This window comes from Polistes canadensis, unplaced genomic scaffold, assembly GCF_001313835.1.
Source record: "Polistes canadensis isolate GaletaPanama2010 unplaced genomic scaffold, ASM131383v1 scaffold_195, whole genome shotgun sequence".
Classification (NCBI taxonomy): Eukaryota; Metazoa; Arthropoda; class Insecta; order Hymenoptera; family Vespidae; genus Polistes; species Polistes canadensis.
Genome location: NW_014569742.1, coordinates 18,824 through 42,427, shown reverse-complemented (window position 1 = coordinate 42,427; position 23,604 = coordinate 18,824). Strand labels below are relative to the sequence as shown.

Below are 23,604 nucleotides of genomic sequence, written 5' to 3'. Positions count from 1 at the left end.
AATTAAACCCGTCCAAAAAACAACTTCCCTAAGAATAAACTTAGTAATAATTTAAATTTTATATTTTACTACGATACATCATAGGTGTATACGTAAGAAGAAATATTCATAAATTTAACATCGTTATCTTTTTTTTCTTTCGTGTCTTTTTATAATTCAAAAAATTATTCAATCAAAATTAATTTTCTATCGCGTTAAATATATTAATACGATAGGAAATTTAACTCAATATAAAATCCACGTTAATTATTTATCCGTTCGCTTGAATTTTTACGATTCACCTATATATTCGCGGACAAATATTTAATATTATATGATTATTTTTAAATTTTCAATCTTTTTACATTATATTAACAGAAGAAACGAAAATATTTAATGTTGAAATCAAAAAACAAAATGAAATTCGTTTGGAACGAGGCACGAGTAAATGGTTTTATTCGAGAAAAGGTGAAAGAAAGAAAGAAATGGTTTGGATGAGAAGTAATAGGGACGGGGAGGGGATGGCTGGGGGGGGGAGGTGTTCGGTGTAGTAGGAAAATTTTAAGCAAAGAGAAAACACTGTGTTGATTTATACGCGAGGATATCTTACTTTTACTCGGAAAGAGGAAAACGGCCGATTATCCGTTTAGGTGAGATATCGCGAGACAGTGAAAAACGTTTGGGGGGGGGGGTGGTCGGGGGTGGTTGGACGTTTAGGTAAGGTAAGGTAAGGTAAGGCAGCGTGCACGGATATTATTTTTGGAGGAGCTTTAAGGTAAACCCATTAAAGACATAAAACGTTTGGAGAAAGTAACGAAAAAAAAAAAAAGAAATTCACCCCATCCACCAGTCAGCCAGCCAGCCTTGGAAAGGGGGGATGAAAAATAGAAAAAGAAGGGGGGCATGGAAAGGAAGTGGTTGTTGCGAATGAAAGGGGGGCGGTTTTGAAGGATGGGTGGAATGCGAAGGAATCGTGGGGGTGTGGCGGGGGCGGTGCAAGGGAAGAAGGTGGTGGGTTTTACGAAGGAGGAAAGAAGAATTTCCCTCTGCTGGGTTGGGCTGGGTTGAAGGGTGCGGAGGTGGTTCCAAGCCCAGCAACCTAAACCATCGCCGAGTAAGACGGATTAGCGTGCATAAGCGGGTGCTCGTAACCCGGCGAGCAACTTTGCCAAACTTTTATGAAAGTTCTTTGTAGAAATAATAAGGGTAAATCGAGGCTATCGCTTGGGTTCACTCGTTAACCAACAACGGAAGACTCTATTACGAAACTTTTGTCTTACCATTTTCCCCCTTACCCCCTTACCTCCTTACCCCCTCGCCGCTCACCCCTAACCCCTTCTCATCCTGCTCCTCCTTATACTCATACTCATATTTCTCATTCTACTCCTTCATCGTCTTCATCGTCATCTTTATCTTTATTTTTATCGTCTTTTAATGGAAGATGGCAAAAAGAAATAAATCTTTTTACTTTTGGAGTGTCCGAGTATTCGAGATAAAAGAATGTTTCCCATTGTTTTAATCGTTTCCATTTCTATTTCTGTTTCTGTTTCTTGTTTTTTTTTTTTGCAACCTACCACAAATCTTTATTCGGAACATTTATCAAAAAAAATATCAATATCTTGGAAAGAAAAATAATTAGGCATTGAATGAGTTAATTTTTACACAGCAGTAGAATTATCTTATCGTTCTTCAAATCCAAATCCCATAGCCGCCAATCTTCGAAACACAGGGGGGGAGGTCCGGTTTTTTTTCTCTAACTCATTTCTCAGGGTTTCGACGAAGATTATATTCATCGAAATTGCATCACGATCAATAGTGCAATTTCAAAAAATCGAACGAATCCATCGAACATTAACACCGAAGTAAATATAACACAATAACACTTCATTATTTCGTGGTAATATCCGGTAGATATTCACAATATTAAATTTTTTCCTTTGAATTTTATAAACCAACGCGCAACCTCATTAAAGGTACGTGCTCGAATAACGACGCAGTCTTTCCCTTAACCCTACGTTTTTTTTTTCTTTTCTTTTCTTTGCACCCTTTTCTTTCTTTCTTTCACTCTCTCTCTCTCTCGTTCGTTGTCCGTGGAGGAAACCACCCCTCTCCTACCCTCCCCCCACCGTACCACTCCCCAGTCGTGGTTTCTTCAACCCCCTCACACCAACATTTTTTTCCTTCCATTGCTAAAGACCTTAAAAACGCAAACATACGCGAATACGCGCAAATAAATACACACACACACATGGAGACAATGATCTGAGAGGGGTTGGGGGAAAACGGGGAAAAGATAAAGTCCTCGTTTAATAGATGGAACCAAATTCTTTTATTGCTTTCAAGAAAGCATTCTCAATTCCTATCATCGTCTTGGTAGTTTCATCGTTGTTGTTGTGTTTGAGTTTTCCTTATTCTCACGTTAGAAGACTTGGGAGCCAGACAACTACGATGGCGAACAAGAAGAAGAAGAAGAAGTAGAAGAAGGTTGATACTGGCGACGAGACTGGTGTACGAGAAGAAAAATGTGAAAGAAACGAAAAGAAAATAAAAGAAAATAAAATAAAATAAAATAAAACGTGATAGAAAGCAGTGGGTGGATGAGAAGGATAAATAAGAGAGAGAGAGAGAATAAGAAGTAGGATGAGGAAGAAGAAGAAGAAGAAGAAGAAGAAGAAGGAAAGCTTTCCTGAAGGTAAGAAACAAAAAAAAACGGTTAACGAGGGAGATGCATAATGGAGAAACGAGGAATCCACTGGGTTTCTCTTGGTGCTGCGTGTGCTGTTAAATAAATACATTCCATTTGTCTTAGTCACCCTGTAAGAAAACAGATAGAAGGATATAAAGGAAGACAGAGAAAATAAATAGAAAGAGAGAGAGAAAGAGTACACATACACATATACACGTATTTGTTTGTGTAAGTGAAATAAGACAGAAGTTTTAATAAAATCATTGTACGTGCATCTACCTATTTATATGTGTGTACGAATGTATCGTAAAGAAATCTTGACAAAATCAATGCACGTATACAACATACGTATACACACATATGTGTTAAAAATGTATACGAATTTATCGTATGGAAATAAAAATAATAATAAAGTTCTTGATAAAATGCACGAGACACAAGATACACATATATCGCATATAATACACGCGTAAGAAGGATTCACAATAAAACAAAATAAATTAAAGCAACGATATAGAAAGAGAAAGAGTGAGAGAGAGAGAGTGATTGTAAAAAAGAGAGTTGACGGAAAAATTTGAGAAAGAAGGAAAGGAAAGGAAAGGAAAGGGAAAGGGAAAGGGGAAGGAAAGAAGCGAAGGGAAATATTCCTTTATAGCTGTAGTCAGTACTCTTAACGTGATGTAATCCATTATCTTAAACGTAGTCGTCGTCGTCTGGTTGCTTGCTAGCTGGTTGGTTGGTTGGTTGGTTGGTTGGTTGGTTGGGTGGGTGGGTGGGTGGTTAGCTGGCTGACTTCCCTAGCTCGACCGTTTGAAAAGTAAAAAACTTTACGGAACACGGACAATTGTCTTCCGTGTGTTCAAGATGGTTTTTTACCTAGCTATATATTTTATGTATAAGTTGGTGTGTGTATGTGTGTGTACGGAAGTAGGGGGTGGGTATGGGTGGAATGAGAACGAGTGAAAATGCTTGAGATATCGAGCCACATTTCTTACGACGTTCACACTTTTCTATCTTCTTTCTTTCTTTCTTTCTTTCTTTCTTTATTTTTTTCTTTCGGTTTCTTTCTTTCATTTCCTTGCTTTTCACGTGGACCGACCGACCGACCAGTTTTATTCGAATGCTTTTGAGAAAAGTTCCATTCTTTTTTCTCTTCACTTTTTTCAACTTCTTTTTCTTCTTCTTCTTCTACTTCTACTTCTACTTTTGGTTAAAGGGATGCGTTGTTCTAAACGATGGAAAAACGTTTACACTTATGATACCTTTCTATCGATCTCACTCGAAGTTTCTTTTTTTTTTATTATTATCTCTTTGTCCTTTTTCTTTTCTCATGCTATTTTCACTATACTTTCTCGGTATTCGATTACTTCCTTTCGTTTTCCTTCCTTCCTTCCTTCCTTCCTCCCTTACTTTTTCACTTCATTCCTTCGTTGGCAATTTTTATCGAACAAACACCAAACAAGTATTTTCCAAGCAGCTTTATATTCCGTAAAAGAAATTTTCATCCTTTAACTTTTCGAAAGTGTACCCTTAACCCCCTCCCCCAAAGACGTTCACCCGTTCCATTTCAAGAGAACACTTTTGCTTTGTAAGACTTGGAATAATTGACTCGATAGTAATCCTCTTAGCTTGGACAAGAAAAAGATAGGAAGAAAGAAACGAAAGATATAAAGTCGAAAAGGAGGGATCGATCTATCATGATTTTTTTTTAACTCCTTACTATATGCAATACGTTCGACAGCAATTTATTACAAAATAGCATATACACGGGGCAGCACGAGAAAGACAAATAACAAAACACGAAATATATATATATATATATAAAACATATAATCTACATATTTTTTTATTTCGAATAAAATCAAATACCGCAAAATACGCATTACGAAATGTAGTCACGCATATACGTAATAATAATAATAATTATTATTATTATTATTCCATCGTACACTTCCGTATCACGTCCATATTTCAATCGTTTATATTACTTTCCATATATAATATTAAGCTCCAACAATTTGGTATTTAATCGTTCAAACATAAAATCCTACCTAGTTCCCTTTTTATCCCTCCCCCTTCCCCACCCCTCCCCTCACCCCACTTTGCCACGCCTTATCTTTTATTCACTCTAGCATCAATTTTTCCATCTCTTTCCTGTTCATTTTTGAATGTCGTTATCTCTTTCATTAAACGTTAAATAAATCAAACGGCGCGTAAGTAGCTGCGAAGCATGCTTTTGGCTTCTGGCACGCTTCCCATTTTATTTACATCACGTGTTACGCCCTTTTTCCCACGATGGAAATTGGGGGGAGGGGGAGGGTGGTGGAATGGGTTAGAGTTGGGATGGGTGCATCGAATCGCACGGTAAATAACGCTTCGCGAAGCCCGCTAAAATCATCGAATCGTAAATCGAAATACAGGCTAAACGGACGGTGCATCGACCTTGTTATCCATCCATAGAATACGTCCATACACGCATATAACACTTATATCTATATACACATATATATAAAGCCGAAGAGAAATCACTGATATCGTGTAAAACGATCCCACTCTCTCTCTCTCTCTCTCTCTCTCTCTTTCTCTTTCTAATACTACTAATACTAACTACAAACCCAATCGCATAAATGCATTATGCACTCGTCGAGTAGATCGCAACAGGAAAATAATTGGCTATCACGATTTCTACTATAGTTTATCTTGTTTAATAATAACAAATGAAATATTTAAGAGAAGAAAACTTACGAGTAGAAAAAGGTTTTACAATTTTGAGGATAGAAAAAAATCAAAGTAGAAAAAGTTGAATTGATCGATAAGTACGATCGATAAACGTGGTTTATTATAATGACAGGGGGTGTTGTTGGTCCATAGGGGTGTGGCATGGCATGGCATGGCTAGCAATAGAACCATTTTGATTTACGCCATAAGCAAACAGGGACCCTTCTACTATTCCTATCTCTCTATCTCTCTTGCTCTTGCTCTTGCTCTTGCTCTTGGGTTATTGTCGGCTCTATAATTTGGGGTTAATTCACTAGGCGGCACTCCGGTTCAGGCGTCAAACCGCAGATCGATAGTTCTGGCCGCGTACAGGGGCTTGTCATGTAAATGTTGCGTGCATAATACTCCGCCTTGCGGCAATCCAGAACCCATTTCCATACCTTATCAACCATACTCCTACTTTTACCCACCTGGGCCCAGGTAAACCGGTTCTCTTTACATTTATCCTACCTATAATGTTAACGTTAACTATAATCTAACGGTAATAAATACACCACATCACACAGTATCATCTATTGAAATTTCGTAGAAACAACAACCAATGTTTCATTCGAATCGTTAAATATTTGATATTTGTTTGTATTGTTTTAGACGCGGCCCCGCAGCTTCTCTACAAATTTATCGAGCAGACCATTCAACCGGGTCCCTCTGTCTCCTTGAAATGCATCGCCACGGGAAATCCGACGCCGCATTTTTCCTGGACTTTGGATGGCTTTCCTTTACCACAAAACGACAGGTATTACACTACTTCTTCTTCTTCTTTTTCTTTAAAAAAACAAAAAAAAACAAAAAAAGAATTAAGAAGAAAAATAAAAGAAGTGGAAGAACAATTATTGAATATAATCGATCGAACAACGTTAACAAGAATATAATGATTCCTTTAGCGTCTACGTATAAAAACGAGGTTTTTAAAAATAGGCTGAAAAAGAAGAAGAAAAAAAAAAATAAAAGAAAAATTCTATCGACGCGGAACGCGCGTTATATACACACAATTATTCGCGGTCATTAAGCGCCCCGAGGTATTACGATCAGCGGAAAATCAAAACCCGCTGCCTAGCTTCCTTCCCTTCAGGATGTAGATCCCGTGGAAACGGATACGGCCCTGCGGGCTTCGATTCTCTGAACCAATTGAGAGGAAAATTACCAATCGACCGCCATCGACGAAACTTTTTAAACCTGTCCTGTTATTTGCCAGGGAATGGTCTCTCTTTGATCGACATTATTGTTATAATTTCACGCTAACATTCCATTCTCTTTTTTATTAATTAAATAATACGCTTTATGTGCGTGTGTCTATCGTATAAAAAAAGAAAACAAAAGAAAACAAAACAAAATAAAATAATCCACGTCAAAGACGAAAAAGAAATCCTTTATTATAATTATTATTTTTTTAATAAGAAATTAGAATTTTATTAGTTGGATATGTAATTAATTGAATTTATTTATTAATTGAATTTACGCGAAATCGAATTGTTTTTATTTATCGATAAATAATTAATTAGATAATCGTTTTTCCAAGTTTATCGAAAAATTCTATTGCCTTATTGTTTTAATTTGTTGATTTCAGGTTCATGATAGGACAATACGTGACAGTACACGGAGACGTGATATCGCACGTTAACATAAGCGCGGTACACGTTGAAGATGGCGGACAATATAGGTGTTCCGCTGTAAATCGAGTGGCCAAGGCTCATCATTCTGCTCGTCTCAACATTTATGGTTTGCCGCACGTACGTCCTATGGGAAACTACGCAGCCGTAGCTGGTGAGACCACGATCATCAAATGTCCAGTTGCTGGTTTCCCGATTGCCAGTATTACGTGGGAAAAGGGTACGTTTGTATCTTCACAATGATTTTCTTTTTAAAATGTCGCGAGGGAAAAATTTTCGCGCCTAAAAGTATGCAATTGTTTATACACTGTCCATTTTTTTCCGCGCCTAGAAGTATGCAACTGTTTATACACTGTCCATTTTGTCCGCGCCTAAAAGTATGCAACTGTTTGTACAAAGGCCATTTGTTTCGCGCCTAAAAGTATGCAACCCTTTATACAATTTTAAAAATAAAAATACGTACACGCGTACGCATGAAGTAATACACAAATAAAGGATTTCATCTTCGATTACGTGAAAGTAAAAAAATTAAACGAACGAAAGAGTAACGCAAATTTATATATAATATCACGTAGAAAATTAGTCTTCCATTCCGATTTGTTTTCATTAATTAAATTACCCCGTTGATTCTTCGTAATGAAAATGCATCGCGTTAATTAATTACGCGAGTAAATTAAACGAGCCACCAAATAAACGAAGTTTTAGGATGCGCGAGATGTTTTTCTTTTTCTTTTTTTTTTTTCTAAGGGTGAATAAATCCTATTCGCAGTACGAGACCAAGCAGGGATTGGGGGGGGGGTGTTCGGTTATAAATTTAAGACAGGTTTAAAAGATGAATATTATTTTTCCGCGAAAGATCAAGAATGCGAAAAGGGAGAGGAGAATAGGGGTAGAAACCGTGTGCGAGTGAGAGAATAAAAACTTGTCGGCATCACTTTTTTCGTTTTCAATCTCGGTATCTTTTAAACAAACTTTCTCGCTCTCTATTTTTTTTTTTCTTTTCCCCCTTTAAAGCACCGAACTTTAACCATTTCTTTTTCGTAACGATCAACCGGACTTGTAATAAGTTCACGTCTCTTTACGAGCATCGGTGTCGGATAGGTAAAAGTGAATAAAAGTTAATCCTCCGTCCGAGATTCGTTATTTTCGAATAAATGAAAATATACATACATATTATCGATAAATAAATCAAATTATTAATCGTGATAAAACTTTTGTTAACGAGATATTGAATGAAAAATTGTCTTTTTAAAAATATACCGATCGAATAAGTATTCAAATGAATTATAATAATCGTAACAATGTTCTCCCTTATTAATAATTACTAATCGTGTATACGAATAATTTTTTTGTTGAAAAGATGGACAAATTTTACCGACGAGTCGGAGACAAGAAGTATCACCGAATGGGACATTGGTTCTTCATCACGTCGACAGTGCAACAGATCGAGGTGCATACACCTGCACGGCTAAGAACAAACAAGGTCGATCTGATTCGCAAACAGTTCACATCGAAGTTAAAGGTAAACGATTCTTATCTCGTTTTGTTTTGTTTTTTTTTTTTTTCATATTTTCTTTTCGGTCTTTCAGACATTAAAACTTCTCACACATTGACAATCGTATTAAAAAAATAACGATGCTGTCTCGTTGTAAAGATAACAATCAATTAAAATTTGATCTTATTTTCATTTCATAAATTGTCTTCTTTTCTAAATCTATTTCTTGAAAATTTCACTCAATTAAAAAATCCTGGTCAGGTCAACGTAACGCTATAGTTTCACAGCTCACTTAAAACGTAATCTTTTCCTCCTCCTCCCCCTCCTACCCCCCACCCACCCACCATTCGTTCTTAATTATCCAATGTTTTCTTAAGCAGATCCGTGTTATTTTAACGAATTTAGTTCTCTAGCGAAAGATCCGAATTGATGGATAATTAAATGGATAAATGTAAATTAAACGATGTTACTTAACAAACGTGATAATTCGAACTTCGATGTAAAATCAAATCAACAAAGTGAACGTTTAAATAATTCAAAATTCGCGTTTCGTTAACGGCAAATATTGTCATATCTAATTAAAAAAAAAAAGAAAAAGAAATAATAATTATTAAAACAACGAAACAGCATCGTCCTCCTACACGATATACAACAAATAAAAAAACAAATCCCTTTTACAGAATAATTGTTCTTTTCACAATTTTTTATTTGTTTTCTACTCGACTAATGAAATTAAACGCAGCCAACACAACACAAATATTCATCTCGATTAATAATCAGAAATATGTATTTAATTAGTGATAAATGAGATTTTGATTCAGGACGAAGAAAAAGCAAAATGCAAAAGCAAAAAACAAAAACCGCCTCGTGGCTGATAAATCATAGTGATTTTAAAAAAAGGATATCGTTGATTGGTGTAATTTGCAGTACCACCTAAAATCGAACCGTTTAGCTTTCCCACCAATCCCCAAGAAGGTTCACGAGTACACGTGACCTGTGTGGTCAGCGAAGGAGATTCACCTTTGAAGATTACTTGGCTGAAGGATGGAAAACCACTCGTGTCGAAGGAAGCTACCACCCATCAAATTGGAGACTTCGATCTTGCATTGAGGATACAAAGAGCATCAACTGCTCATAATGGCAACTATACGTGTGTGGCGAGCAACGAGGCCGCAAAAACCTCTCGCACAGCATCCCTAAAGGTCCATGGTACGCAGTGACGTCGCCGATCATATCCCCCGTCCCCCCCCCCTTTTTTTCAATCAAAAATTCCAACCCACAAAAAAAGAAATTGGAAAAAAAGGAAACAACCCCAACAATACATATTTCATATTTTTATTCCCTCTCCCCTTTTTTCTCCCCGTTCGTTCGTTCGTTTTTTCATTCTCAACTTCGATTAAAATGAAAATGAAATTACGATTAAGAATTATTTCATCTTGAGAAACCAAACAAAAAAAAAAAGGGTAATAATCACCGATTACCATTAATCCATTTTCACGTCCTAACGGATGCTAAGGTATCGATTATTTCTTATCGATCCTTTTCTATGATCCCGTAATTTTATTCGAACTTTAACGAATTTAATAAACGTCCCCTGGGTGACAACAGCATTTTGCGACTTTCATGGAATGTTAAAACGATTTTCTTCTTCTACTTTTCTTGTCTTTTTTCTTTTTTCCTTTCTCGGCTTTCTTTCTTCTTCTTAAAAAGAGTTAAAGAGGTTTGCATACTTTAACGCGAGTATAAACTTGATCGGAGATCGACCTAGACGATAATTTCAAAACTTCTAGACGAAACTTTTCCTTGTTCACCTTTGGATTTTTCTCTGATTACAATTTAATAATCTTTGAGAAAGGAAGAACACTAAAAACAAAAAATACAAAAATAATAATAATAAAAAATGAACGGAGATAAGATTATTACCTCCCCCATTATTATTTGAACCAACAAACTTTAAAAAAAGGAAAAAGAAAACATTAACACACGCAATTTCTTTCTCAAACAATCACCACCAACGATTATTATTCATACATTACTTTCATTTCTTTTTTTTTTTGTTTGTTTTTCTTCTCCGCTACAACAATATTTTTCTCAAACAATATAATATATTGCATACGCGATTTTTACCTATATTTTTCGATTGATTTTTATTAGAAAAAAAAGAAGAAGAAAGAAATAAAAAAAAAAAAAAAGATATGACGACATTCGCTATTGTTATTAATTTTCCTTTTTTTTTTATTTTCGTTCTTTTACCCCAACCCGTTCTCTCTCGGGAAGATCAATCGTTGACACAATTTGTCCTGAGGCGTAGAAATTTTTCTTCTTTTAAAACCACCCCCGTTCAACCCCTTTCGTCAACCCTTCGTACGTAGGTACATACGTACGCGTAATCTCTTCCTTTTCTCCACGTGTTTGCAACCCTCTCGCAAGCATTAAAATCCTTTTCTTCGCAGACGAGAACAAATCAGTGCGAACTGAACGAACAAAACTTTGTCCGATGAGCAAACACACAGAGACACAGACACACAGAGATACATATTTACATACTTACATACATATCATGTACACGTGTATACATGAATGTGTATGTATATATGTGTAATATGAACGAACGAATAGCTTAAGGGTGATTTCAACGTCACGTGTTTTGCCGACAAGGGAACCAAAACAGTCACCAACCCTCTCTGTTATTTTTTCTATTCCGTGATTATACATCTGTACTTTTTTTACTTCTTTATCAACATGTATATATATATATATATATGTTATTTAATTTAATTAGGCAATTAAATGCTTCTCTAATTGCAAGATTAAGAATACGTCGACGTATTTCAATGAAGGGATGTAAACGTTGCTCAAAAGCTGACTGCAAATAGACAATTGTACAACTACCTGTAATGTATATGTATATATATATATACTTCAAGAGTAGTAGACAAACGTCTTCCTTAACTCTGACGTGACGACGACAATGACTACGACGACGAAGATACTGCACAAGCATTTCTCGTTAATCGTTTTGTCTTGAACATTCTAATCGGGTTGCATCACGTTTATTATACGCCTGGTATACTACCTACTACTACTACTACTACTACTACTACTACTACATAACTAAACTGATTCAATAGCAATTCATAAAACAATATAAAACATATATTTTCTCGTTCGTCTTCACCTCTTTAATTAAAAAATTAAAATTTATAATAATTAATAATATTAATGAAACCACACCGAACATCACACAAAAACTGAACATTTCGATGACAGATATTATATTTGTGATCGCATTTTAATTTAGATATTACATTTAATATTACATCGATTCGAATGTAATCGATGGTCAGTAGTTTTCGACAAATCTAGCATTGCAACACGTTTGTGAGAATAAAAATGAAATAAATAAGAGTTGAACTGAGAGGTTGTGGTACTTTGAATGATGAAAAATATTAATATACTAATTTTTCATTAGAGAATATACTACGATATTTCATTTGTCAATACTTCACAATATTTCGTTCGATTAAAAAAGACACTCTGCAACAAATTTGTTGAATTTGAATTAAATTATCAATTGAATGAAGACGTGTTCCTTTCCTCGTGTCTTATCTTGTGTTACCGACATACAGGTAGTAGACAACTATGAACCTCTTTGGGTATTACTCACGTAACGTTGAACCATCTGCCATCCCTCTTTCCCACGGTTTCTCAATTATTCTCAAACAAGCATCATGTTCTGTTCTAATATCCCCGCGGGTAGGAGAGTCATCTCGAGCTTAGTATTATATACCTCACGTGATTCAACGAGGCAAGTTATTATCGTCCATCTGCGACGATGGTTACATTCGGAGGGCTTCTTGCCCTCCGGTTAACTTGACTTTACTCAAAAAATTCTACCCCCAGTCGCGTGACTAATCCCCCGAACAATTCATTGTTTGATTTATCAAAAATATCTTTCAAAATTATATTTCATAATTTAAACCATGTAGAGAATGTTACAATCTTTATCATAACATAAAGATATAATACCATTACTTCCATCTAAAAAAAATCAAGAAAAAAAAGAAACATTAAAACATGTTTAGTAAGAAAGGTTTACAAAGGAAGAAGGTATTTGACAATCCATTTCCTAAATTCTCTCCTCGTGATGATCCCTTTTACACGTCCAACACATCCTACACGTGTCACCGACGACAAATTTGGCTGGCGGCGTCTCCGAATATCATAGGTGAAATAAACTTTTCCTTGGCGAAAGTTGGTGCAACCAGTAACTGAAGTAGACGAGCGGAAACACGAAGCGGATTCTACTCTATCCATCTATCTATCTCTCTCATTCTTTCACTCTAACTTCAGAACAGAACAGAACAGAACAGAACTGAACAGAACAGAACAGAGTAAAACCGTGAGAGAAAAATAAAGAATGGGAAGGAAGTTAGAATCAAATACATTCTCTAGAACAATGTTCCTGAACTAGGGACTTTTGACACTGCCAATTTTCCGTTCCATGATTTTATTTCCAATAAAGGAAATTCCGTAAAGTTTTAAGAAAGTAACGATCATTTGACGAATTATACAAAAACTAATCTAATTAACGTTATACCTATTCTATTCGGTTGGCAACTTAATCACATTTAACTAAATTTATTTGATTAGCAAAGATCAGAAATTTGTAGAGATTAACGTGGAATTATATTTTTATTTAATTATATAAATTTTCTTTTTTATTTCAAATCAGCAATCATTTAGTTGCCAACACAACAATACTATTGGGAAGGGGATAATCATACACTACGATAAAAACATAAATACATACACACGTATACCTCAGGTATCTGTCAATCATATATATAATAATCATCAGCATTGAAAGGGATCGACGAATAATCAAGTTCATCATGAGGAAGGATTGAAAAATTGATTGGGCGGCCCCAATTTTTCTACGAGAAAGAAAATTCGCGAGAATTTCTGAACAAAATATATGACGACAATTAGAAAGATAGAAAAAAAAAAAACAAAAAAATCCAAACAAAGTTAGACTATCACTAGGCTGTCTCTTTCTTTTTTGTTGTCTGTACAGTTCCACCCACGATAGCCCCATTTAGCTTTAACAAGGATCTCTCGGAGGGTGTTCGAGCACAGGTGACCTGCATGATCGAGAAAGGCGATCCGCCGTTCACGATCATCTGGTCGAAGGACGGCGAACCGATTGGCAGTTCAGGTACAGCTGCTTTCGGGAATACCGGGATAACGGCTAGCAGACACTCACAGATACCCGCGGGGCTGCGTGTAACCAGCATTGACGTCCATTCCAGTTCCATAGTTATCGACCGCGTCACCGCAGAACACACGGGGAACTATACTTGCCTGGCACGAAATTCGGTCGCCGAGGTCGTCTGGACGGCCGAATTGGTCGTTCGTGGTAAAGTAGTAACCGATAACGAAAGAAAGATACAAAAAAAAAAAAAGAAAGAAAGAAAGAACGAGAACAATTTTGAGAAAATAATAACCAAAAGAAAAAAAAAAAAAATAATTAAGAACGAAAGACCGAGACGCGCGTAGACCAAAAGCACCACCCCGCCCCCGCCCCCTTCACCCCTTGCCAAAAAAATCGAGAAAGAAATATTTATTATAATAATAATAATTATTATTGAGCCGCAAATGTTTCCCTTTCATTTGATTCCTCTCGTCACGATGTTTGGATTTAATTAGCACTTGGATTGATTATATTATTATTCTACGCACTATTTCGCACCAGGCTATCTTATTCTTCTTCTTCTACTTCTACTTCTTGATTGATTGATTGATTGATTCATTCGTTCGTTCATTAATATTCACCAATTGGCACCTCTTACTTCAGTTATATCATTTCTTTTGATCGTTAGATTTATTCTTGCACATCTCACTTGCCGCAGAGAAAGAGAACAGCAATCGCACTAATTTATCTGTCTTCTTCGTGTATATCACTTCGTATTTTAGTCGATAGATTCACCCACTTTTTGCAGCCTTAGCAATTCAGCAACAGCACCAGCAGCAGCAGCAGCAGCAGCAGCAGTAACAGCCGCAGCAGCAGCAGCAACTAGCCGCAATATCATATTGATAGCATGACTTTTATTATTATTTTGATTATTATTATTGTTCACGCTAACTAGGGCTGCGAATCAAAAAAAAAAACAAATCAATTCTCTTAAATATATATTGGCTTGATTTAATAAATAATAAATAATACGAGAATAATTATTTATTTATATGAATCAAGCCGATATCATAATATAAAAATAAAATTTCGTTCGCTTTTGCATCTCGTGTCCAAGGATATTTGAGATATCCAATAAATAAGAACATAAAAAAGAAGGGAAAAAGATTTAGCGTCGTAGAAAACTTGAATGATTCATTTCCCGAGATCAATGGAATCGCAAATAAATCAAATTATAATCGGACGATAAATAAAATCTCGTATACAGAATTCTAATCCACGTGACTTTTACGATTTTCCTTTTTTTTGTTTTCTTTTGTCGAGGAAACAACAGGGTTGGATATTGGGGTAGGGAGAGGGGTTGGTTTGATTTGAAAGAAAGTATGGATTAATACACGATATATCCATTTCTCTATTATCCACCAGATATTCGTAAATATTCAGAACACAGAGTTCGTTGATACCGGCTAGTAGGAGGGTGGTATTAACTAACGTTTTAACTGATATCACGTTTATCCGGATAAACATGCAGCTTTAGAATTCTTCTATTCGTTATACAAACTTGTACGTACTATCTATAGTACGTTGTAGTAGCAAATGCCGCAGCCAGCAACAGCAAAAGCAATTGCAACACGCACCACCAGCCAGAAAGCACCTAAAGCACTTAAGCACAGCATAAATATCTGTATATACATATATGTATACGTATAGTGATTAAAAAAAAAAAAAGAAATGTTCCACTGTGTCGGTGATCACCAGTATACCTTGTGTATTTCGCACACACAGAACAATACTCACGCACACTGATCTCGCACATCCTAAAATCGCACAATTTACCTTTTATACCTCCGTCCTAACCTCAAGGTCACCGCGATCCTATTCAAGATAGGTACCTTGATGAGAATCTTTTGAAAGATCGCGGTGTCCTTCTGAGAAAAAACATCCGAGGGATGATATTGCATGAATAATCAAAATCATCGTCATCTCGAATCACCCTTTTTTAATTCAAAACCCCCATTTTTTCCCTTTCCTTCCCTTCCCTTCCCTTCCCTACCTTTCTATTTTCTCTTTGTATATTCCTATTCTTAATGCAAAATTAGGCTTCGCCGTAGGCACGATTTTATTAACAATCGTCAATTATCTCTTCATCGATGTTTTTTAAAGCAAATGATAAATTTGGCAAAATGATTTTGTAATGAAGTCACTTTTCTTTCATTCGGGTCACGCACACGCACAGAATTTTGCACCCACTTTTGCTGGTATTATTTCTTTTCCACCATTTTATTTTTTTTTTCTTTTCGTTTATTTCTTTCATTTTATACGACGAATTTGTTCTTTTACGAGACGACGGATGTGTGTCTATTGATCGACGACTCATCATCATCATCTTCCTTTTTTCGGTTTTTCAATTTTGTATTTATAACGCAAGTGCACAGCACTGTCATCACCGCATCGTCGAACGTTGGTGTCTGCACAGCACTCTGATCTCCCTTTTCCCCAGAGAGAGAGAAAAAGTATATTAATTAATTAATTAATTAATAAATTTAAAAAAGAAAAAAAAATATATATATATATAAATATATAAACACACACACACATTTATCAAGTTGGCCAATAGGTGAGTGCTGCAGTTTACTTTTTAAGGAATACGACTGAAACTGCACGATTTTATTGACCAACCTAAAAAAAAAATATTGTGTTTATAAATAAAATAAATATTTTATTTATTATATTTTATATAATTATATATATATATATTAAATTTATTATTATACACGTGTAATTTATTACCATTTTCGAATTTGAAAGTACCTTTTTCTTTCTCCCTTTTTTAACCCTTTGACCCTATCTCCAAGTATTCCTTTCCAAGTTACCAAACAACGCACTGGAATTTTTATTTCGCGAGAGCGAGAGACATCGCACTACCGAGTGTCGTAAATATTAATCGATCGTCGTTTAAATTTCCCACCGACGTTGATTGAACTTTATCTCTCTCTCTCTCTCTCTCTCGTTATTTCTTTGGTTTTTCTACCCCTATTTTTCTTTATTTTCTTTTTCTTTTTGCGCTAAAGTAGAAAATTGCCGTAAACCCAGTCAGAGAATTTCTAGTTCTTGCCTCAATGATGCCCAATATTAGCTTCGTCAGAAACGTGAGGTTTTTTTCTTCTCTTTATAAAAATCACACTTCTCAAAAATTCTTTTCTTAAATTATTTATTTTTTTAACCCCCTATAACAACGAAATATTTTTGATCTATTTCGAATGGAAATTTATTAATACAAATTAATATAACTTACTTATTGTTCATTTTATTTTTGTGATTGGCGTATAAATTAAAGTAATAAATCAATACTACAATATATTATTAAACAAATACGCTATTATTATACAATAAGTTATGTTAGAACAGAAAAAAATAATGAAACAGTTCGGCGTATGTGAAATTGCGTTATAAAGGGTAAAAAAAATAAACTAATCGTCGAATTTTTTTCGTAAGACCTCACGTTTCGCTTGGTATTTCGATCTAATCGATTAACATTATTTTTCTTGTTTCTTTTTTTTTTTTTTGTCCTTTATTTATTTCATAAAAATCTAGTACCACCACGTTGGGTAATGGAACCTCAAGATGTTCGTGCATCGGAAGGAATGTCAAGAGTTGTATTGCATTGTCACGCCGAAGGATTTCCACCACCTGCTATTACCTGGCGTAGGGCAACTGGAAAAAAACCTGGCAATTATTATGACATAGCAAGTCACGAACACACGCAAGATCTTCGAATACATTCGAACGGTTCACTCGTCTTTGGCAGAGTACAAGAGGATCACGAAGGATTTTATTTATGCGAAGCTCTCAATGGTATTGGTGCTGGTTTGAGCAAGGTTGTCTACTTAACTGTCAATGGTGAGATAACAAAATTTAACTTATAAGATTTTTTTCTAACTTATCTTATTTTTTAATTTTTTTTTTCAATTTATTAAATTGCATAATATTTCATTTCATTTAATATTAAAACACAAAAATTTAATTTTAATTTAAAAAAATAACTTTATATTTTTTTAAATTTAAAAAAATAAATATAAAAATAATATATATCATATATATATGAATAATAATTATATTTCTTGACGTATATGTGTATGTGAAAAAAAATGTAGTTCCTGCACACTTTGTGGAAAAACATCGTAATCAAACAGCAAGACTGGGCTCGAATGCATCTCTCCGTTGCGAGGCCAAGGGCGATCATCCCTTAAAGATAATCTGGCGAAAGGGTGGTCTACAAATAGAGCCAGCACTTTCCGACTATCGTTACACCCTCAAGGAAGAGAACATCACCGATGGTCTTATCAGTATCCTTGGTTTTGCGAGTACCAGCAGAGAGGACAGTGGCAAATATCTTTGCATTGCTACCAACGCTTATGGTCGTGATCAAAGTACCATTCATCTTTATATACAGGGTGAGTAAAAAACATTCTATTAATTTTTTTTATCATTCCTAAAAAAAAACACACACACACAATTTTTATATACTCATACTAAATGAATTGCAGCGATAAAAAATATATTCCTGCACATACACCGTGTGTGCATTTATTTATATCAAAATATTTATCATTAATTAATCAAATTACTAAACGTAATAAATAACAAATTTGTACGAATGCAAATAATACGGTAAAAAAAAAAAAAAAAAACAAAAAGAAAAAATAAAGAAACGATCGTTGTTTTATAAATAGTTATATTTATATTATTGGGATTATATCTCAGTATTTTAATTATTATGACGTAATATTCAAAGTGGACACTCGGTATATGTTATTTAAAAGTCAATTCTTTCTCATGCGTCGCTTCTCTCAATAATAATTATCTTTCCAAACGAATATTTGTGAATTCATGAATCGATTAACATAGCCTTCGGCGACATTTTTAATTATTATAGACAACACACACGTATACATATATACGTGTGAGAGTGTGACAGTACATATATGATCGATCGTAACGTTAATAACCGGTCCACAGAGAGAACGTTAATTTGAAACGAACGTGGAAATAATAGATACGCATCGTTTTCATATCGAAAACAAAAGATATGCTAACTCATTAAGAAAAAAAAAAAAGAGAAGAAAAAAAAATACAAAATCTAATTAATCTAACAGAAAATTTTTTTTCTTTGTCACAAGGGTTTTTATTTTTTTTCTATTTTCTTACGTCAACGCGTGCTCGCATGTATTGTCATTTCTCCAATTTTGAAAGCAACTACGAAGAATATTATTTATCTAGCGGGTTTTTTGTTTCTTTTTTTTCTTCCAATAGAAAATGCAACGACACCCCTCTTGATACGAATGATCATAAATAGAACAATAAAAGAAAAAATAAACCAATTTAAAAATACTTATTTCTCGAATTTAAAAGAGCATCGACGAAATAAGAATATTGTCCTTTTTGTCTTTTTTTTTTTTTTTTTTTAAATATAAAACGTAGCACCAATCCATCGATGTGATATGAAAATAAAAAATAAAACGAAGGGAACAAAATGGGAATGTATAAATTTAAAAATATATAATATAACTGTTTTCTCGACAAAGTTGATTAAAAACGAATCGAACCTTCTAGCAATATCCGTAGTTTAAATGAACTTCTCATCTCGAGGAACGATCTATATTATCTATCGACGTATCTCAATCGTTATTTTTATAAATGCATAGTCAAAATAAAATAAATATATTTTTGTATACATATGTATTGTACATATGTGTGTATGTGCGCGCACGATAAAATTTAATTTAATATATATCAGAAATTATTTGAACAAAATGAATGTTTATAACAAACGTGAAAATAAATCGAACGATTACACACGCGAAATTGAATATTATCGAGGAAATACGATCTATCCTTCGTTGAAAATTTCTATAGTTATTAGTTTAGTAATAATTAATGGAAGCCATCAAATTTAATTAAATTCTACATAGGACAGTTACCCGTACATTTTACACTATGATTATAGAGAAAGAGATGGATCATTTATATCAAATTAAATATATATGTGAAAATTCTAATTCTCGTATGAATAAAATTAAAAAAAAAAAATAAAAAAATACAAATATATTTTATAGTTTCCACATATTAGGTGATTTATTATTATTACAATTAATATTTGACGTTAAAACCATACCGAAAATACCCGTAGTCGTTATCAGAAATTATTATTAATTAATAAAAACCTTTGATGCAATTGAATTCTACGTAGATAAGCGTTGATTAGAAAACAATGGTGTTCTATTATTTGATTAAATATAATTACGATTATAATCCCACGTAAGAGAGAAGTAATCTATTAAAATATATTATAAAATTTTATTGATAGAATGTTGTATGGTTAAAAATCGTTTTTTTGATTTTTAATTTTCAACCCAAATAGAACCACCGGATTTCCCGCGTAACCTTCACGTAATGGAGAAAGGAAGTCGTTATATCAAAATTGGATGGACGACTAGTCAAGATGGGAACAGCCCGATTACTCAATATATTATCGAGTACAAGACGGACTCCGGCGAGTATAAAGCTCTTTTCATTCGAATCTATCCAATCACGATCGAGATTTCCCCCTCCTCGAACGATCGATTTTTCTCTTTTTTTTTTTGTATCTTTTAGAAGTCTGGCACGATCACACCTTTCATACAACGGTACCAGGAGCCAGAGCTTCTGGACACGTGAGCGGTCTTAGACCAGCAGTCACCTATCAATTTCGGGTTTATGCCGAAAATGAACTCGGCAGGAGTCAAGCCAGTGACGTAAGTCACGTCTCGTCAAATTTCATTTTATTATTATTATTAAAATACTAACATAAGTAGAAAACAAAAAAAACACCCTGGTAATATAATTTTTATTGAATACAAAATGATTCATCAGCCAACCCAAGTTAATTAAGGATGCGTAGATGTCATTTTAATTATGACAGGACGAAGACACGTCCTTTAATCCTTAACATGGCTTATCTCGAATAGCCCCCTGGTACCTTTCAGATTTTAGACGCGACGACAGATGGGGAAAAGCCGGGAGGTCCTCCGAGAAACCTCAAAGTGGAACCCGTCAGCTCGACCGAGTTTAACGTCACCTGGGATCCACCTGAACATGATTTATGGAATGGAGAAATTCTCGGTTATCATGTTGGATACAAGGAACACCGGTAATCACGATAGAATCATATTATTTTATTACATTATTTTTTCGAATATTATTATACCCGCGACCTAACAATAAAATTTATCATTTATTATCATTAATATTATTATTATTAACAACTTTTATTAAAATTGTTCTATTCATTAAAAAATTTATCGGTGGAATTATTCTCATTTTTTTCCTATTTTTTTTTTCTTTTTTATATATAATATTTTGAATACAATTAATATAATACAAAAATATTTAAGGTTTCTTCTTCAATTTAGTTTGGCAGCTGAACAGTACACTTACAAAACAGTAGAAAGACGAATTTCTACGGCAAGCGTTGCGTTAGGTTTGGCAAGGACCTCTCTTCCAGGTCGTCAATATCAATTAACGAATTTAAAGAAATTCACGCGATACAGTGTAGTTGTACAAGCATACAATCATTTAGGACAAGGACCTGTTACATCGGAAGTCGTAGCTACAACTTTGGAAGACGGTAAGAATTAACATTTATTTTTTTTTATTGGAATATATTATTTCGAGTTTGATAATTATAATTATTATTGTTGTTGTTATTAATATGGTATCGTCTAGTAAAAAAAAAAACAAATAAACGAAAAGTATAATCTTCCATTTTTTACGGGGGAAGAAAAAAAAAAAAAAGGGAAATAAATTTCACTCGTCTAGACCATTTTATTTTCATTGATAATTCGAGAGATACTTCAAAGATTCATGAAGAAAAGAATAATGCTTACGTTTTTTGAAGCCTATCGCGAGTTTCGTAATGCATACAAACCACCACCACCACCGACTGTCGACTCTCGGCTAAATAATAAATTCAAACCGGTGGGTGAAACGGTCGGCTGCACGCGCCAGAGAAAGATAAAGAGAAAGAGAAAAAGAAAAAAGAAGAAATAGAAAAAAGAGAGGAAGAGAGAGAGAGAGAGAGAGAGATCGAGTGATCCACTTGCAAATAACTTTTCTTTAATCCGTAGCACAAGGTTGAATGCGATACGCCGCTTAAATTTCTCGAGTACTTTTCGTTCTTTCATCCAGTCCAGGTTGGATAAACATTCCACCTCTTGGTTAAAGCCAATCCCGTCTCTACTTTGCGTGCATTAAGCATTTCCGAGGTTAGATTTCTAGAGAAAGATACGAGGAGAAACAAAAAGCTTACTTTAGTGAAAACGAAAAAGAACAAAGAAACTGGAAAAGGAAATATCAGTAACAACAACAATAAGGGCCTAATAATGAGAGTTAGGAATCGAGATTTAAAAGTTTTACGCGTATTCGTAATCAAAATAAAAAGAAGAAGAAAATAAAGAGAGAGAGAGAGTAGCACAGCACGTTTATCGGATAACTCCGCTGGACTCGTATTACATTTGTTCTTAAAGAAAAAAAATCCAAATAAAAGAAGGAAGGAAGAAAAGAATGATGATTTATTATTTTTCAGTACCAAGTAGTCCACCCTCGGACGTAAGATGTACGGCATTGTCCTCGCAATCGTTGCAAGTCTCATGGGATCCGCCCCCGGATTCGAGTTTGAATGGCATTCTGAAGGGTTACAAAGTGATGTGGGAGAACATGGACAGTATGACGGAATCGAGCAAATCAGAAATGAAGATAACAACGGCGTTGACCGTGGTGATACATGGATTGGAAAAATATACCAATTATTCGATCCAAGCATTGACCTTTACCAGAGCCGGAGATGGGGTTGCCTCGGCACCACTTTACTGTGTCACCGAAGAAGACTTGCCCGAAGTCCCGGCCGGTGTCAAGGCTGTAGCTAGTTCAGCAACATCTATCATCGTCTCTTGGTTACCACCACTAAGGAGCAACGGCAACATCACTTCCTACAACGTTCATATCCGTAGCGTTGGGAGTGACAGCAAGTGGTTTAAACGAGCTATTTCACCTCATCAAACTAGTTTCCAAGCTGAAAATTTGCATAAAAGGAATCAATATGAGTTCAGTATAGCTGCAATCACGTCGGTTGGTGAGGGACCAAAGACTCCGCTTATTACCGTTTCCCCATCTATCGAAGGTAGGTAATAGATCTATTTTTTTTCATTTGTCTTATTTTTTTCTCTTACTCGATATAGGATTAATATATGTTGATTACTTTTTATAATATATCTTACACACAAAAACAAGAGAAAAAGAATGAAACTAAGTTAATAGGATGTGTCCAATGATGTTTTGCAGTCCGAGCTGCAATTTACGCTTTCGGTATGGCTTTCGTAATACCTTGGAAACGAGACGTCACGTTGCCTTGTCAAAGTGTTGGCAAACCGGAACCTTCGGTGACCTGGAAACAATGGGGTCAAATGGTTAAACCATCAGCGAGAATATCCATGCTACAAGATGGTTCCTTACAGATAACGGAGTTGCATAGAGAGGACAGCGGGAATTACACTTGTTTCGTCGAAAATCGTCATGGTTCTGATCAAATAACCCATCGTTTAATTGTACAAGGTATATATCTATATATATGTATATGCTAACATTAACATAGAACGAAGTTTTCTTTTATGCCAGTCTCATTATCGTTGTTTAACAAAGTTAACCTAGGGTTGGTCACGTGCCAAGTCCTTTAACATCTTCTACTCGAGCGAGTTAATAAATTAGATCTCGGTAAAGAAAATTAAAATGAACTTTTGCCTCGAATAAAGAAGGTGCGAGAGCGAGG

General features: G+C 34.8%; 1 protein-coding gene across 12 annotated transcripts in view; it reads left to right on the top strand.

Moving 5' to 3' along the window:
• The window catches only part of LOC106789650 (Down syndrome cell adhesion molecule-like protein Dscam2), a 148,042-nt gene that overhangs the window by 119,512 nt on the left and 4,926 nt on the right, over positions 1-23,604 (top strand). For 7 of the 12 annotated variants that reach the window (XM_014754050.1, XM_014754046.1, XM_014754047.1 and 4 more), the window contains 12 exons: positions 6,035-6,179; positions 7,011-7,273; positions 8,414-8,575; positions 13,626-13,967; positions 17,337-17,642; positions 17,897-18,196; positions 20,164-20,295; positions 20,397-20,536; positions 20,768-20,931; positions 21,176-21,408; positions 22,366-22,959; positions 23,121-23,390. In XM_014754050.1, the coding sequence (XP_014609536.1) occupies positions 6,035-6,179; positions 7,011-7,273; positions 8,414-8,575; positions 13,626-13,967; positions 17,337-17,642; positions 17,897-18,196; positions 20,164-20,295; positions 20,397-20,536; positions 20,768-20,931; positions 21,176-21,408; positions 22,366-22,959; positions 23,121-23,390 (3,051 nt within the window). Of the gene's footprint in view, positions 1-6,034; positions 6,180-7,010; positions 7,274-8,413; positions 8,576-9,475; positions 9,758-13,625; positions 13,968-17,336; positions 17,643-17,896; positions 18,197-20,163; positions 20,296-20,396; positions 20,537-20,767; positions 20,932-21,175; positions 21,409-22,365; positions 22,960-23,120; positions 23,391-23,604 lie in introns of all 12 variants that reach the window. The other 5 variants (XM_014754052.1, XM_014754051.1, XM_014754057.1 and 2 more) reach the window with 3 other exon arrangements.